Source organism: Microtus ochrogaster, chromosome 19 (assembly GCF_000317375.1).
Source record: "Microtus ochrogaster isolate Prairie Vole_2 chromosome 19, MicOch1.0, whole genome shotgun sequence".
In the NCBI taxonomy this organism is placed as follows: Eukaryota; Metazoa; Chordata; class Mammalia; order Rodentia; family Cricetidae; genus Microtus; species Microtus ochrogaster.
In genome coordinates this window covers 4,008,802-4,021,157 of record NC_022021.1, presented here as the reverse complement: position 1 = coordinate 4,021,157, position 12,356 = coordinate 4,008,802, and the positions used below count along the sequence as shown (strand labels likewise).

The 12,356-nt window shown below is 39.4% G+C and overlaps 1 protein-coding gene across 1 annotated transcript in view; it reads right to left on the bottom strand.

The window, feature by feature from the left end:
• Ankdd1b (ankyrin repeat and death domain containing 1B) overlaps window positions 1–12,356 on the bottom strand; it is a 71,022-nt gene that overhangs the window by 22,404 nt on the left and 36,262 nt on the right. The window contains exons 6-7 of the mRNA XM_005356456.2: window positions 11,947–12,045; window positions 10,656–10,754 (exon numbers count right to left, since the gene is read on the bottom strand). Coding sequence (XP_005356513.1) covers window positions 10,656–10,754; window positions 11,947–12,045 — 198 coding nt within the window. The remainder of the gene's footprint in view (window positions 1–10,655; window positions 10,755–11,946; window positions 12,046–12,356) is intronic.

The window sequence follows — 12,356 nt, the reverse complement described above, 5'->3', positions numbered from 1 at the left end:
ATGAATTAGTTAGGGTTGATTATAAGATTGCCATAAAATATATTCAGATCCTCAATATAAGAGCATTGTAGAGAACTGCTTTCCCTGAAGCCGCTGTGCTGAGAGCCCCTGACCTGCTTGCCACTCCTCTGTCAGCAGCTAGCATTCATTTCTTTACTGCCTTGGATCTAGGTAGACCTGCAACTTCTTTAACCAATGGGTAGATCAGAAGTGATAAAGAAACCAGTTTCAGGCAGGGTCCCTAACTAGCCTGGCAGCTTCCACCCCCTGCCTTTTGTTTTTTGTTTTGGTTTGTTTTGGTTTGTTTTGGTTTTTTGAGACAGGGTTTCTCTATATAGCTTTGGAGCCTGTCCTGAAACTCACTCTGTAAACCAGGCTGGCCTCGAACTCACGGGTATCCACCTAACTCTGCCTCCCATGAGTGCTGGGATTAAAGGCATGCACCACCACCACCGGGCTCACCCCCCTTCCTTTTGTGCCAATGATTCCTGTAGCACTCACTTCCTCTTGCAGCCAGTTGCTAAACGGTCCAAGGGTAACCCCACATAGTAGGCACTTGTTGCTACTACAGTTGACCTCCCAACTGACAGCTGGCAACATCTTCCAGATAAGTGAATGAACCATCTTGGATATCTAGTTATAAAACATTACATGACTAAAATCCTGGCCACCCTCTGACTATAATCATGTAAACAGACTCCAAGAAGAATTATCGAAGATGGTTCCAGTCAACTCACTGGGAAAGTTTTCGGGATCAAAACATGTTTCCTTTTATTCAGTCCAAATAAACAAATAAATAATACCAAGATATTATAAAAGAGGGATCTGGTATACGTATACCTACTGAAGAGATCAGTCCTAGCTACTTTTCTATTGCTGCCTCCAAGTTGTTTTTCTATACACCATTACCAAAGTAACTCATAAAAGAGTTTATTGGCTTATGGTTTAGAAGGCGAGTCCATGACCCTATCAAGGAACATGGCAGCAGATAGGCAGACGTGACACTGAGGCAAGAGCTGAGAGCTTACACGTTGAGTCAACAACCGGGAGACAGAGAGAGTGTGCTAACTTGAAATGGTATGAGCTTTTGAAACTTCGAAGCCACCTTTAAGGATGCATCATCCACAACAAGACCACACCTGCTAAGCCTTGCCAAACACTTCCAACCTATGAACCTATGGGGACCATTCTCATTTAAACCACAAGAACTGTTCTTAAAAGACTGCCCACAAGGTTCTGAGACTCTGGAGCAAAAATACTCCTGGAGACTGGGAAAATGGCTCAGCATTTCAGAGCATGCACTACCCATGCAGAGGACTTGAGTTCAGTTCCCAGCACCTATGCAGGCGGCTCACAAGTGCCTGTAGTTCCAGCTCCGGAGATCTGACATCCTCTTTTAGTATCCTTGTGCAATTGCCCTTATGTGCACATATCTTGCCAAACATAAACATACACATGCATTCAAAAGTTAAAAATAAAACTTAAAAAAGTAATATGCCTGCCTGGATGTCTACCTAGAAACCTCCTGCTTAATCTTGGACTGACAACTCTTGCTATTCATCCAGATAGTCCACAATTTTCATTTCAAACGCCTTAAGCAATCCTCCTCAGTTTTGACCTTGGCCACACTGCCCTTGAACCAGCTTACAGGCTGTACCCACATCCTACTACAACGTTATGCAGACCATCAATTTACTCTTTAGAGACTCTTTTGTGTATGAAATTGACACACCATGAGAGATAAACAAACACTGGTTTAAGCCCGGAGCTTTGCTTGTTGGTTATGAAGGAATAGATAGCTGACCAGCCAAATGAAAGCCAGCTTGAGTTGATGCTGAACACTTGTGTGACCTGGCTTAGAAGGCTTCTGAGTGCAGGCCGATTTGTCTCCATCTATAAAAACAGTGTAACTGCCTCTATTTGTTTTCTTTACCACTACAGGTACCCTGGAGCTGGAGTTACAGACAGTGGTGAGCCACCATCTGGGTGCTGGGAATCGAACTCCATTCCCCTGGAAGAGCAGCTAGTGCTCTTAACCACTAAGCTACCTCTGAAACACAAGAAAAAAATAGTAATTACTGGTTCCAAGATACCAAAAGAAAGCCACAAAATTGAAGTGAATAAATATTTAATTGACACATTCCTACTTCATTGATTGTTAAATGTAATATCATAAAATATTCATTAATTTATAAATGACTTAGAGTTTTCATTTTTTAACCTCCTGAAAATTCCCAAGTATATATACAGTGTTCTAACAAATCAATCACTTATAAATTAGATGAAGTTCACTGCAGCCAAGTAATTATAAAAATTAAAATAAAAGCTTTGTTTAGAGTAACAGTGGTGATATATATTAGAAGTGTAGGTATATTTATTGTTTTTATTGAGCTATATACTTTTCTTTGCTCCCCTCCCTTCCTCTCCCCTCCTCTTCTTCCCTCTCCCGTGATCCCCATGCTCCCAATTTACTCAGGAGATCTTGTCTTTTTCTACTTCCCATATAGATTAGATCCATGTATGTCTCTCTTAAGGTCCTCTTTGTTGTCTAGGTTCTCTGGGATTGTGAATTGTAGGCTGGGTTTCCAATGTTTTATGTCTAAAAGCCACTTATGAGTGAGTACAAATGATATTTGTCTTTCTGGGTCTGAGTTATGTCACTCGATATGATGTTTTCTAGATCCATCCATTTGCTTGAAGATTTCAAGATGTCATTTTTTTCTGCTGTGTAGTACTCCATTGTGTAAATGTACCACATTTGCCTTATCCATTCTTTGATCAAGAGGTATTTAGGTTGTTTTCAGGTTCTGGCTATGACAAACAAAACTGCTATGAACATAGTTGAGCACATGTTCTTATGGCATGATTGAGCATCCATTGGATATAAACCCAAAAGTGGTATTACTGGATCTTGAGGAAGGTTGTTTTCTAACTTTCTGAGAAATCACCATACTGATATTTAAAGGGGTTGTACCAGTTTACACTCTCACCAGCAATGGAGGAGTGTTCCTGTTACCCCTCAACCTCTCTAGCATAAGTTGTTATCAGTGTTTTTGATCTTGACCATTCTTTTTTTTTTAAGATTTATTTATTTATTATGTACACAGTGTTCAGCCTCCATGCAGATGCCAGAAGAGGGCACCAGATCTCATTATAGATGGTTGTGAGCCACCATGTGGTTGCTGGGAATTGAACTCAGGACCTCCTGAAGAGCAGTCCGTGCTCTTAACCTCTGAGCCATCTCTCCAGCCCGATCTTGATCATTCTTACAGGTGTAAGATAGAAGCTCAGAGTTGTTTTGATTTGCATTTCTCTGATGTCTAAGAATGTTCAGCATTTCCTTAAGTGTCTCTCAGCCATTTTAGATTCCTTTGTTGAGAGTTCTCTGTTTAGGTCTATACCCCACTTTTTTTAAAATTTGTTTATTTGTTCCTTTGACGACCAATTTTTTTTAGTTCTTTGCATGTTTTGAAAATCAGCCCTCTGTCCAACGTGGAGTTAGTGAAGATCTTTTCCTATTCTGTTGATTGTGTTTTTTGCTTTTCAGTTTCAGGAGGTCCCATTTATTAATCATTTCTCTCAGTGTCTGTGCTGCTGGGGTTATATTTAGGAAGTGGCTTCCTGTCCAATGTGCTCAAGTGTTCTTCCCACTTTCTCTTCTATGATGTACAGTTTGGTTGGTCTTTGATTCATTTGAACTTGAGTTTTGTGCATAACAATAGATATGGATCTATCTTCATTCTTCTACATGTTGATATCCAGTTATGCCTGTACCATTTGTTCAATACATTTTCTTTTTCCATTTTATATTTTCTGCTTCTTTGTCAAAAATCAGGTGTTTGCAAATGGGTGGATTAATATCTTGGTCTGTAATTCTCTTTCTTAGTAAAGTCTTTGTGTGTTTTGGGTATCAGGGTAATTGTAATCTCATATAAATAGTTTAGCAATGCTCCTTCTGTTTCTATTGTGTGGAACAATTTGACGAGTATTGTTAAATATTAGTTATTAAATATTATTAAATATTAGTTATTCTTTGAAAATCATAAATTCTGTGCTGAAATTATCTGGTCTTGGACTTTTTGGGTTGAGAGACTTTTGATGATGGTTTCTATTTCTTAAGCACTTATAGGTCTATTTATTTTGCTTATCTGGTCTTAATTTAATTTTGGTGATATTTATCTAAAAAAGTTGTCCATTTCCTTGAAGTTTTCCAATTTTGTGAGTATAGATTTTCAAAATATGACCTGATGATTCTCTGAATTTCCTCTGTGTCTGTTGTTATGTCCCCCTTTCATTTCTGATTTTGTTAATTTGGATATTCTCTCTCTGCCTTTTGGTTAGTTTGGATAAAGACTTGTCTATTATGTTGTCTTTCTCAAAGAACCAACTCTTTGTCTCATTGATTCATTGTAATTTTTTGTTTCTATTTTGTTGATTTCAGCTCTCAATTTGATTATTTCTGCTGTCTAGTCTTGTGGGTGAGTTTGCTTCTTTTTGTTCTAGAGTTTCCAAATGTTCTGTTTACTCTCTGGTGTGAGATTTTTCCAGTTTCTTTAGGTAGACATTTAGTGCTATGAACTTTCCTCTTAACACTGCTTTCATTGTGCCCCATAAATTTGGATATGTTGTATGGTCATTTTCATTGAATTTTAGGAAGTCTTTAATTTCTCCCTTTATTTCTTCATTGACCCATTGATGATTCAGGTGAGCACTGTTGAATTTCCATGTGTTTGTGGGCTTTCTGGAATTAGTGTTGCTGTTAAATTCTAGTTTTAAGCCATCGTGATCTGATAAGATACGTGGGGTTATTCCAATCTTTTTGTATCTGTTTAGGTTTGTTTTATTACCTAGTATGTGATCAATTTTTGAGAGGTTCCATGAGGTACTGAGAAGGAGGTATTATGTTTGTATAGAATGTTCTGTAGATGTCTGTTAAGTCCATTAGAGTCATAACATCTGTTAGTTCCCTTATTTCTCTGTTAATTTTCTTTCTGGCAGACATGTCCAGTGGTGAGAATGGAGTGTTGAAGTCTCCCACTATAAGTGTGTGGAATTTAATGTGTGATTTAAGCTTTAGAAGTATTTCTTTTACATATGAGGGGGCCTTTGTATTTGGAACTTTGATGTTCAGTATTGAGATTTTCTCTTGATGGATTTTTCCTGTGACTAATATAAAATGTCCTTCTTTGCCTCTTTTGATTGATTTTCATTTGAAGTTTATTTTGTTAGCTATAAGGATAGCTACACCAGCTTGTTTCTTAGGTCCACTTGATTGGAAAAAAATTTTCCCAACCCTTTTCTCTGAGGGAATATCTGTTTTAAGGCTGAGATGTGTTTCTTGTATGCAGTAGAATGATGGATTCTGTTTTTGTATCCAATCTGTTAGCCTGTGCCTTTATATAGGTGAGTTGAGTCCATTTATATTAAGGGATATTAATGCCCAGTGATTGCTGGCTCCTATTATTTTAGTTTTCATTGTTGCTGATGTTATTGTGTGTGTTTCCCCCTTCTTTAGAATTTGTTGTTATGAGATCATCAATTGTCTGTGTTTTTGTTGATGTAGCCAATTTCCTTGGGTTGGAGTTTTCCTTCTAGTTTTTTGTGTAGGGCTGCGTTTGTGGCTAGGTATTGGTTAAATCTGGTTTTTCATAGAATATCTTGTTTTGTCCTTCTATGATGATTGAAAGTGTTGCTGGGTATAGTAGTCTGGGCTGGCATCCATGGTCTCTTACTGTCGGCATAACACTTGACTAGGACCTTCTGGCTTTCATTGTCTCCATTGAAAAGTCAGGTGTAATTCTGTAGGTCTGCCTTTATATCTTACTTGGCTTTTTTCCTTTGCAGCTCTTAATATTCTTTCTTTATTCTGTATGTTTAGTGTTTTGATTATTATGTGTTCGGGGGCCTTTTTTTTGATCCAGTCTATTTGGTATTCTGTAAGCTTCTTGTATCTTCATATCCATATCTTTTTTTAGGTTGGGAAAGTTTTCTTCTATAATTTTGTTGAATATATTTTCTGTGTTTTTGAGTTTGATTTCTTTTCCTTCTTCTGTCCCTATTATTCTTAGGTTTGGTCTTTTCATGGTGTCCCATATTTCCTGGATATTTTGTGTTAAGCATTTGTTAGATTAAACATTTTCTTTGACCGATGAGTCTATTTCCTCTATTGTATCTTATGCACTTGAGATTCTTGCTTCTATCTCTTCTATTCTGCTGTTTATGCTTGTATTTGTGGTTGCTGATAGTTTTCTCATAATTTCTTTTTTTCTTTCTTTTTCCTTTTTTCTTTTTTTTTTCTCTGTAGCTTTGGAGCCTGTCCTGGAACTAGCTCTTGTAGACCAGGCTGGTCTCGAACTCACAAAGATCTGCCTGCCTCTGCCTCCTGAAGGCTGGGATTAAAGGCATGTACCACCACCACCCAGCATAATTTCTGTTTCTATAATTCCCTTGGCTTGTGTTTTCTTTATTGTCTCTATTTCAGTTTTCAAGTCTTGAATAGTTTCTTTCATATGTTTGATTGCTTTTTCTTAGTTTTCTTTAAGGGATTTCTTGATGTCTTCCAATTTTTGTTTGTCTTTTCCTCCATTTCCTTGAGGAAATTTCTTATTTCATCTTTCAGAGTCTCAAATATTCTCCTGAAGTTATTTTTTAGGTCATTTTCTTCTGCTTCTTCTATATTTGGTTGTTCAAGTCTTACTGCTATAAGGTCAATAGATTTTACTGGTATCGTGTTGCTCTTTGTGGTGTTGCATGTGTTCTTACCTTGTCTACCCATCTTTTCCTCTAATTGGTGTAGGTGGGGCTGCCTGTGACTCTGGTGATTAATCTTCCAGGTACCAGTGGATCCAAGGCTCAGATGGTTGCTCCTCATGGTGCAGTCAGTGTCACGGTTCCAGTTACTCTGTTGGTCACTCCGTGTTCCTGAAGGTGCTCAGCTCTCCCAGGGTTTGCTCCAATCGTGTGGAGTTTGCTCAAACCTGCTCTGGCTTAGATTGGAAGCTCAGACCTCTTTCTGTAAATGTTTCTGATCTGGATCCACTCCTGTGGAGGTCCCTGGCTTGGGGTTGGTCCTGAAAAGGTCTCTGGCTCAACCTACTCACGCTCAGACCCACAGAGATTTCTGGTTCCTGTCTACTCAAAGTGGGATAATGTGGAATATTCCTTTACATTGTGTGAATATATTTTATTGTTATTGGTTGAATGAAGGAGCTGAATAGCCAATAGTTGAACAAAATAAGTTTAGGTTGGAGATCCAAACTGGGAATGCTGGGAGAAAAAAGGACAGAGTATAGAGTCACAAGCAGACACACAGAGAATCAAGATGGGCATGCCATATTGAGAAACAGTACCAAGCCACGTGGAAAAGCATAGATAAAAAATATGGGCTAATTTAAATATAAGAGTTAGCTAGTAATAAGTCTGAGCTATTGGCCAAGCATTGACATTTAATATTGCTTCTGAGTAATTAATTGGGAGAGGCCACCAGCACAGGAAAACTCTGCCTACACTTCGATGGAAAGTCCTTCTGTATATGTGTTGCTTTTATTTGTTAATAAAGAAGCTGCTTTCAGCCAATGGCTTAACAGAATAGAGCTAGCCTGGAAGATACACACACACACACACACACACACACACACACACAGTAGGCAGAGTTAGAGAGAGAAGCCATTTAGCCGCCCACAAGAGACAGATGCACCAGAATCTTGTTGGTAAGCCACAGCCCCGTAGCAATATACAGATTAATAGAAATGGGTTAATTTAAGATATAAGAGTAAGCCAGAAATATGCTTAAGCTATTGGCCAAACAGTATAGTATAGTTTCTGAGTGATTATTTGTTTCTGGACAGCTGGGAACAAATGAGTGGTCTCCTCCAACAACACACTGTGATAATACAAAGGCAACAGCAAGGTGCAGAGTAACATAAATTACAGTGTGCTACTGTGCAGATGAATGCCCATCCAGTCTTACTTTCCTTGTGAATGCATGGAAACTTCCTGGGGGACTAAGTGAACTCCAGAGACAGTTCTGAAGAGCAAAACTGAAATGTAGAGTTGGAGATAGTCACTTTTTAAATCATATACTCTTTTAGGTACCATTTGGATTTTCCATCATGACTTATTTTCATTGTAATTTAATACTAATCAGAAAATCACAGAAACCTGTCTGAAGACAGAGCCACCAGCATGAGTTTGAATCTTTGCACTACCATTACAGTATGGTACTGGATTAGTTTCTTGCTCATTCTAGGTTATAAGTTTTTTTTTTTTTTAATCTAAAAAAAAAGTGAAGCTAGGGCTGGAGAGATGGCTCAGTGGTTAAGAGCACTGCCTGCTCTTCCAAGGGTCCTGAGTTCAATTCCCAGCAACCACATGGTGGCTCACATCCATCTGTAATGAGGTCTGGTGCCCTCTTCTGGCCTGCAGACATACACACAGACAGAATATTGTATAAATAAATAAATATTAAAAAAAAGTGAAGCTAGTAATGTAGTTGTAGTGGTTTGAATAAGAATGACCTCTATAAGCCCATATATTAGAGTGTTTGGTTCCCAGTTGGTGGACTATTTAGGAAGGATTAGCATGTGTGGCCTTATCAGAGTAGGTGTGTCCTTATTGGAGGAGGTATGCAACTGAGCATGGTCTCTGAGGTTTCAAAAATCATGACAGACCTGTTCTTACTCTTTGCCTGCTGTCTATGGATGAGGATGTAAGCTCTTAGCTACTGCTCCAGCACCATCATGCCTGTATGCTGCCATGTTCTCCATCATTATGGTCATGGACTCACCCTCTGAAACAGTAAGCCAACCCCCAGTTAAATGCTTTCTTCTGTAAGCTGCCCCATCCATGGTCCCTCTCACAGCAATAGAATGGTAACTAAGACACCAATGTTGAAAGTTTCAAAGTCTGTCAGTGCCATGACTACGTAAAAGTATTTTATATTTAGAGGCAGACAGCATCGTGCATTCTTCAGGGCCAGGATGACCCACTGAGCTTTCACACAGCAAACTTTTTTCTCCTTTAGTGTCTGCTATCAACAAAGCAGAGTACAGTATCTATCACCTTGCTGTGACAGGCCCTTGCTCCTTTTGTCTCCTTTTCTGTCATTCCCCAAATGAACTGGAAGAATTACATTGCTTTTGAAGAGACTATCTGTGGTAAATCATTCTTATGCAAAAAATTTTAATTCTATCAAAACCCAGTAAACCATCAATTAAGGACCAGAGTTCCAAAGAATATTCTAAGCCATCCTCCCACCACACGGCTGATCACAACCCAAGTTGCATACTTTGTTTGGAATGTTGACATCACTTCCTCCTGCCAAGAGCACTCGACTGCATTCTTCATGGCCTCCTTCAACAGCCAACATGAATGGAGTTTCTCCATTCTGACACAAGGAAAAAGAAGTTAAAATTAATTTCCCCTTGGCATGCGATAAAAGTACTTTGAGAAAGAGCACGCTTCCAATATCTTTTATGCATGATTCTTTTGCTGTTGTTAGTATATATGTGCCAACATATACTACCAAGACCATACACTTGGTACAGTCAAATCATATGATAATCCTAGAAGGGCAGGCTTCATTTTATACTCATTTTATAGGCAAGAAAATCAAATAGCTGGTGGTCAGAGCTTCCATCATCTACCTGTTCTAGCCTACTCAGTCTAGCTATTTTCAATTTCTGTCTTGCTGACCTAGTCAGTCCCAGGACACACCATGTCTTTTATGGACATACATGTGTGCACATGTACACACACACCCCAGGAAAACAACAACGACAACAACAAAGAAGCCAACTCTTTCCGCCAAAGACCACTGGAATGGCAAAACAGAGATGACATGTTACCTCCTATGTGGAGGCTGTGGTTTCTGAAATTGATTCTTATGGCAAATTGTGTATACAGTTATAATTATGTTTTCCCCATGATTTTCTTGTCCTGTAGGTCCCCAGTGTAAAAATACATACTTATTCTGAAAACAAATGACTTCTTTCTCTTCCTCTTCTTATCATCATCATTATTGGAAACATTTGTTTTCATTCAATATATTCTGCTCATGGGTTCTCTTCCCTCAATTCCTCCAGGTCCCCCCTCCCCAATCTCCCCACTCACCCAACTCCAGGCCCTTTCTTTCTCTCTTTCTCTTTAGAAAACAATTGGGCAAACAAACAAACAAACAAACAAAACAGAATAAACATACATGCACAAGAAACACACAAACAAAACCCATAAAACTACAAAATCCAAAACCGTAATAGACATGCAAAAACCAATCAGACAAAAAATATCCAAACAAAGCACTAGGAGACAAAAAGTCTACAAAAACACCATCGATTCATTTTGTGTTGGCATCTACTGCTGGGCATAGAGCCTCTGTGAGTGCGGATTGTGAGATTCCATTGGAGGAAACTAAGTTTTCCTTTGCAGGCAGTTAATTGCAGACAGCTCCTTAGAGCTGAAAGCTTGCGTCGGCTTCACCCATCAGTGTTGGGACCTCACTGGGCTTAAACCTGTGCAGGCTCTGTGCCTGCAGCCACCATCTCTGCTGTCTCTGGTGACCTCCCTCGAGGTAAATTCAAATGGCTTTCGAGTGAATTAGCAGCTTCCCCAGTGGAGGACACTTGAAGAAAACAGCAGGACCCTGCATGTCCACCTACCTCGTTCGTCTCATTTACTTCCGGCCACTGAGTTAGTAGCACCTGCACCGCTGGGCTGTGGCCATGCATGGCAGCCAGGTGCAAGGCAGTGTTCCCCTCCTGAAACAGAAATTCATTCCTGGTGAAATTGCTTGTGCCGGAACACACCTTCCAACACCAGGCTACAGGGTGATTTCTGGAAACTTTTTCTTTGGTTAAAGCAGAATATAGACATTATCCAGTTTTAAGTAAGGCTTAGCAATTTTTAAGTTTTAAATGAAAATCCTTGGTTATTTAATACAGTAGGAGGAAAAAAATCATTCTTGCTTAAATTTGGTACTTTAAAAAAAAAAAAGAATAAAGAACAGCAAAAATAATTGGTCCTAGCCTATGTTAGGGTACCCTGATAAAATCAACCTGAGCAGTAATCTTAGTAACACATATCAAAAGATATATGGTACAAAACTCCTAGACTTTTAATTTCTCGTCTGGGAATTTATCTTAAGGAATCATCAAAGATGTCCATGAGGATGGCTACCATGTGAGTTTTCCCTTCACAAGTAATGTGGGGCCAAGTCCAGAGCAGTCCCCAAGGAAGGACAGGAGAAGGTTGGGACTCCCAGGAGTGGGTCCTTCGTTTATGAAACAATGCCTCACAAGCAACTTGGAGGCCAAGTTCATCACACTTCTGATTTAGAAGAGCCAAACTCAACATGAAGTAGAAAAATCCATGAAGTAAACTAACTCCAAAACACTTATGGATGGGTGTTGGTGGTGGTGCACACCTTTAATTCCAGTACTCGGGAGGCAGAGGCAGGCGGATCTCTGTGAGCTCAAAGCCAGCTTGGTTTGCAGTGTGAGTTCCAGAATAGTCAGGTCTACAGTAAAACCCTGTCTCGAAAAATTTTTTAAAATGTGTATGGAGCAAAAACTACCAATCATAGCCAGGCCTGATGGCACATGCCTTTAACCTCAGCATTCAGGAGGCCGAAGCCGGTGGATTTCTGTAAATTCTTGATATGTAGCCTAGCCTACATACTAAACTCCAGGACAGCCAGGATTACATAAGAGATCAATCTCAAAAACAACAACAACAGCAAACACCTACCAATTATAACAACCTACAGCAAAGGTGGATGGATTTTATCTGCTAAGTCCATGATTCTCTCAGCAGTAACAATTTAAGAACTCTACTGAGGACCAGAAAAGAACAGTCATGCAATCTGCACACTGATTCTCAATCCCCACACCAATTGTTACTGCTCTTTGTTCTCAGTTAAAAAACAACAACAAACCGCTAAGTCCAACTCACGTTGTCCTTTTCTGAAGTCTGCAGATGAAGGAAGATAAGCTTTTCAATCATTTCAACATGGCCCCTCTCAGCTGCCAGAAGAAATGGTTTTCTTCCTCTCTGAAACAATCACAAATTCTACATTTATTTCACATTCAGCAAACGATTGGAGTAACTGGCAAGGAGTAGGTAGCATTTGAAAGGTAAAGAGGCAGCTAAGATGGTGCTTTGTGGACATATATCAGTTCTAGGCCCTTCTCGTGGGAAGGCAATGATAATTCCTCTAAAGTGAAGCCAGTTCCAGTTCTGGGTTGTCATCGTTGTCATCAGAACTGTGGGAACCCCAAAACAACAGCAAGTCCATTCCATGGTAACGAGAGAAGCGCTCAGAAGAGGTTCCCCAAAACAACAGCGAGTCCATTCCATGGTAA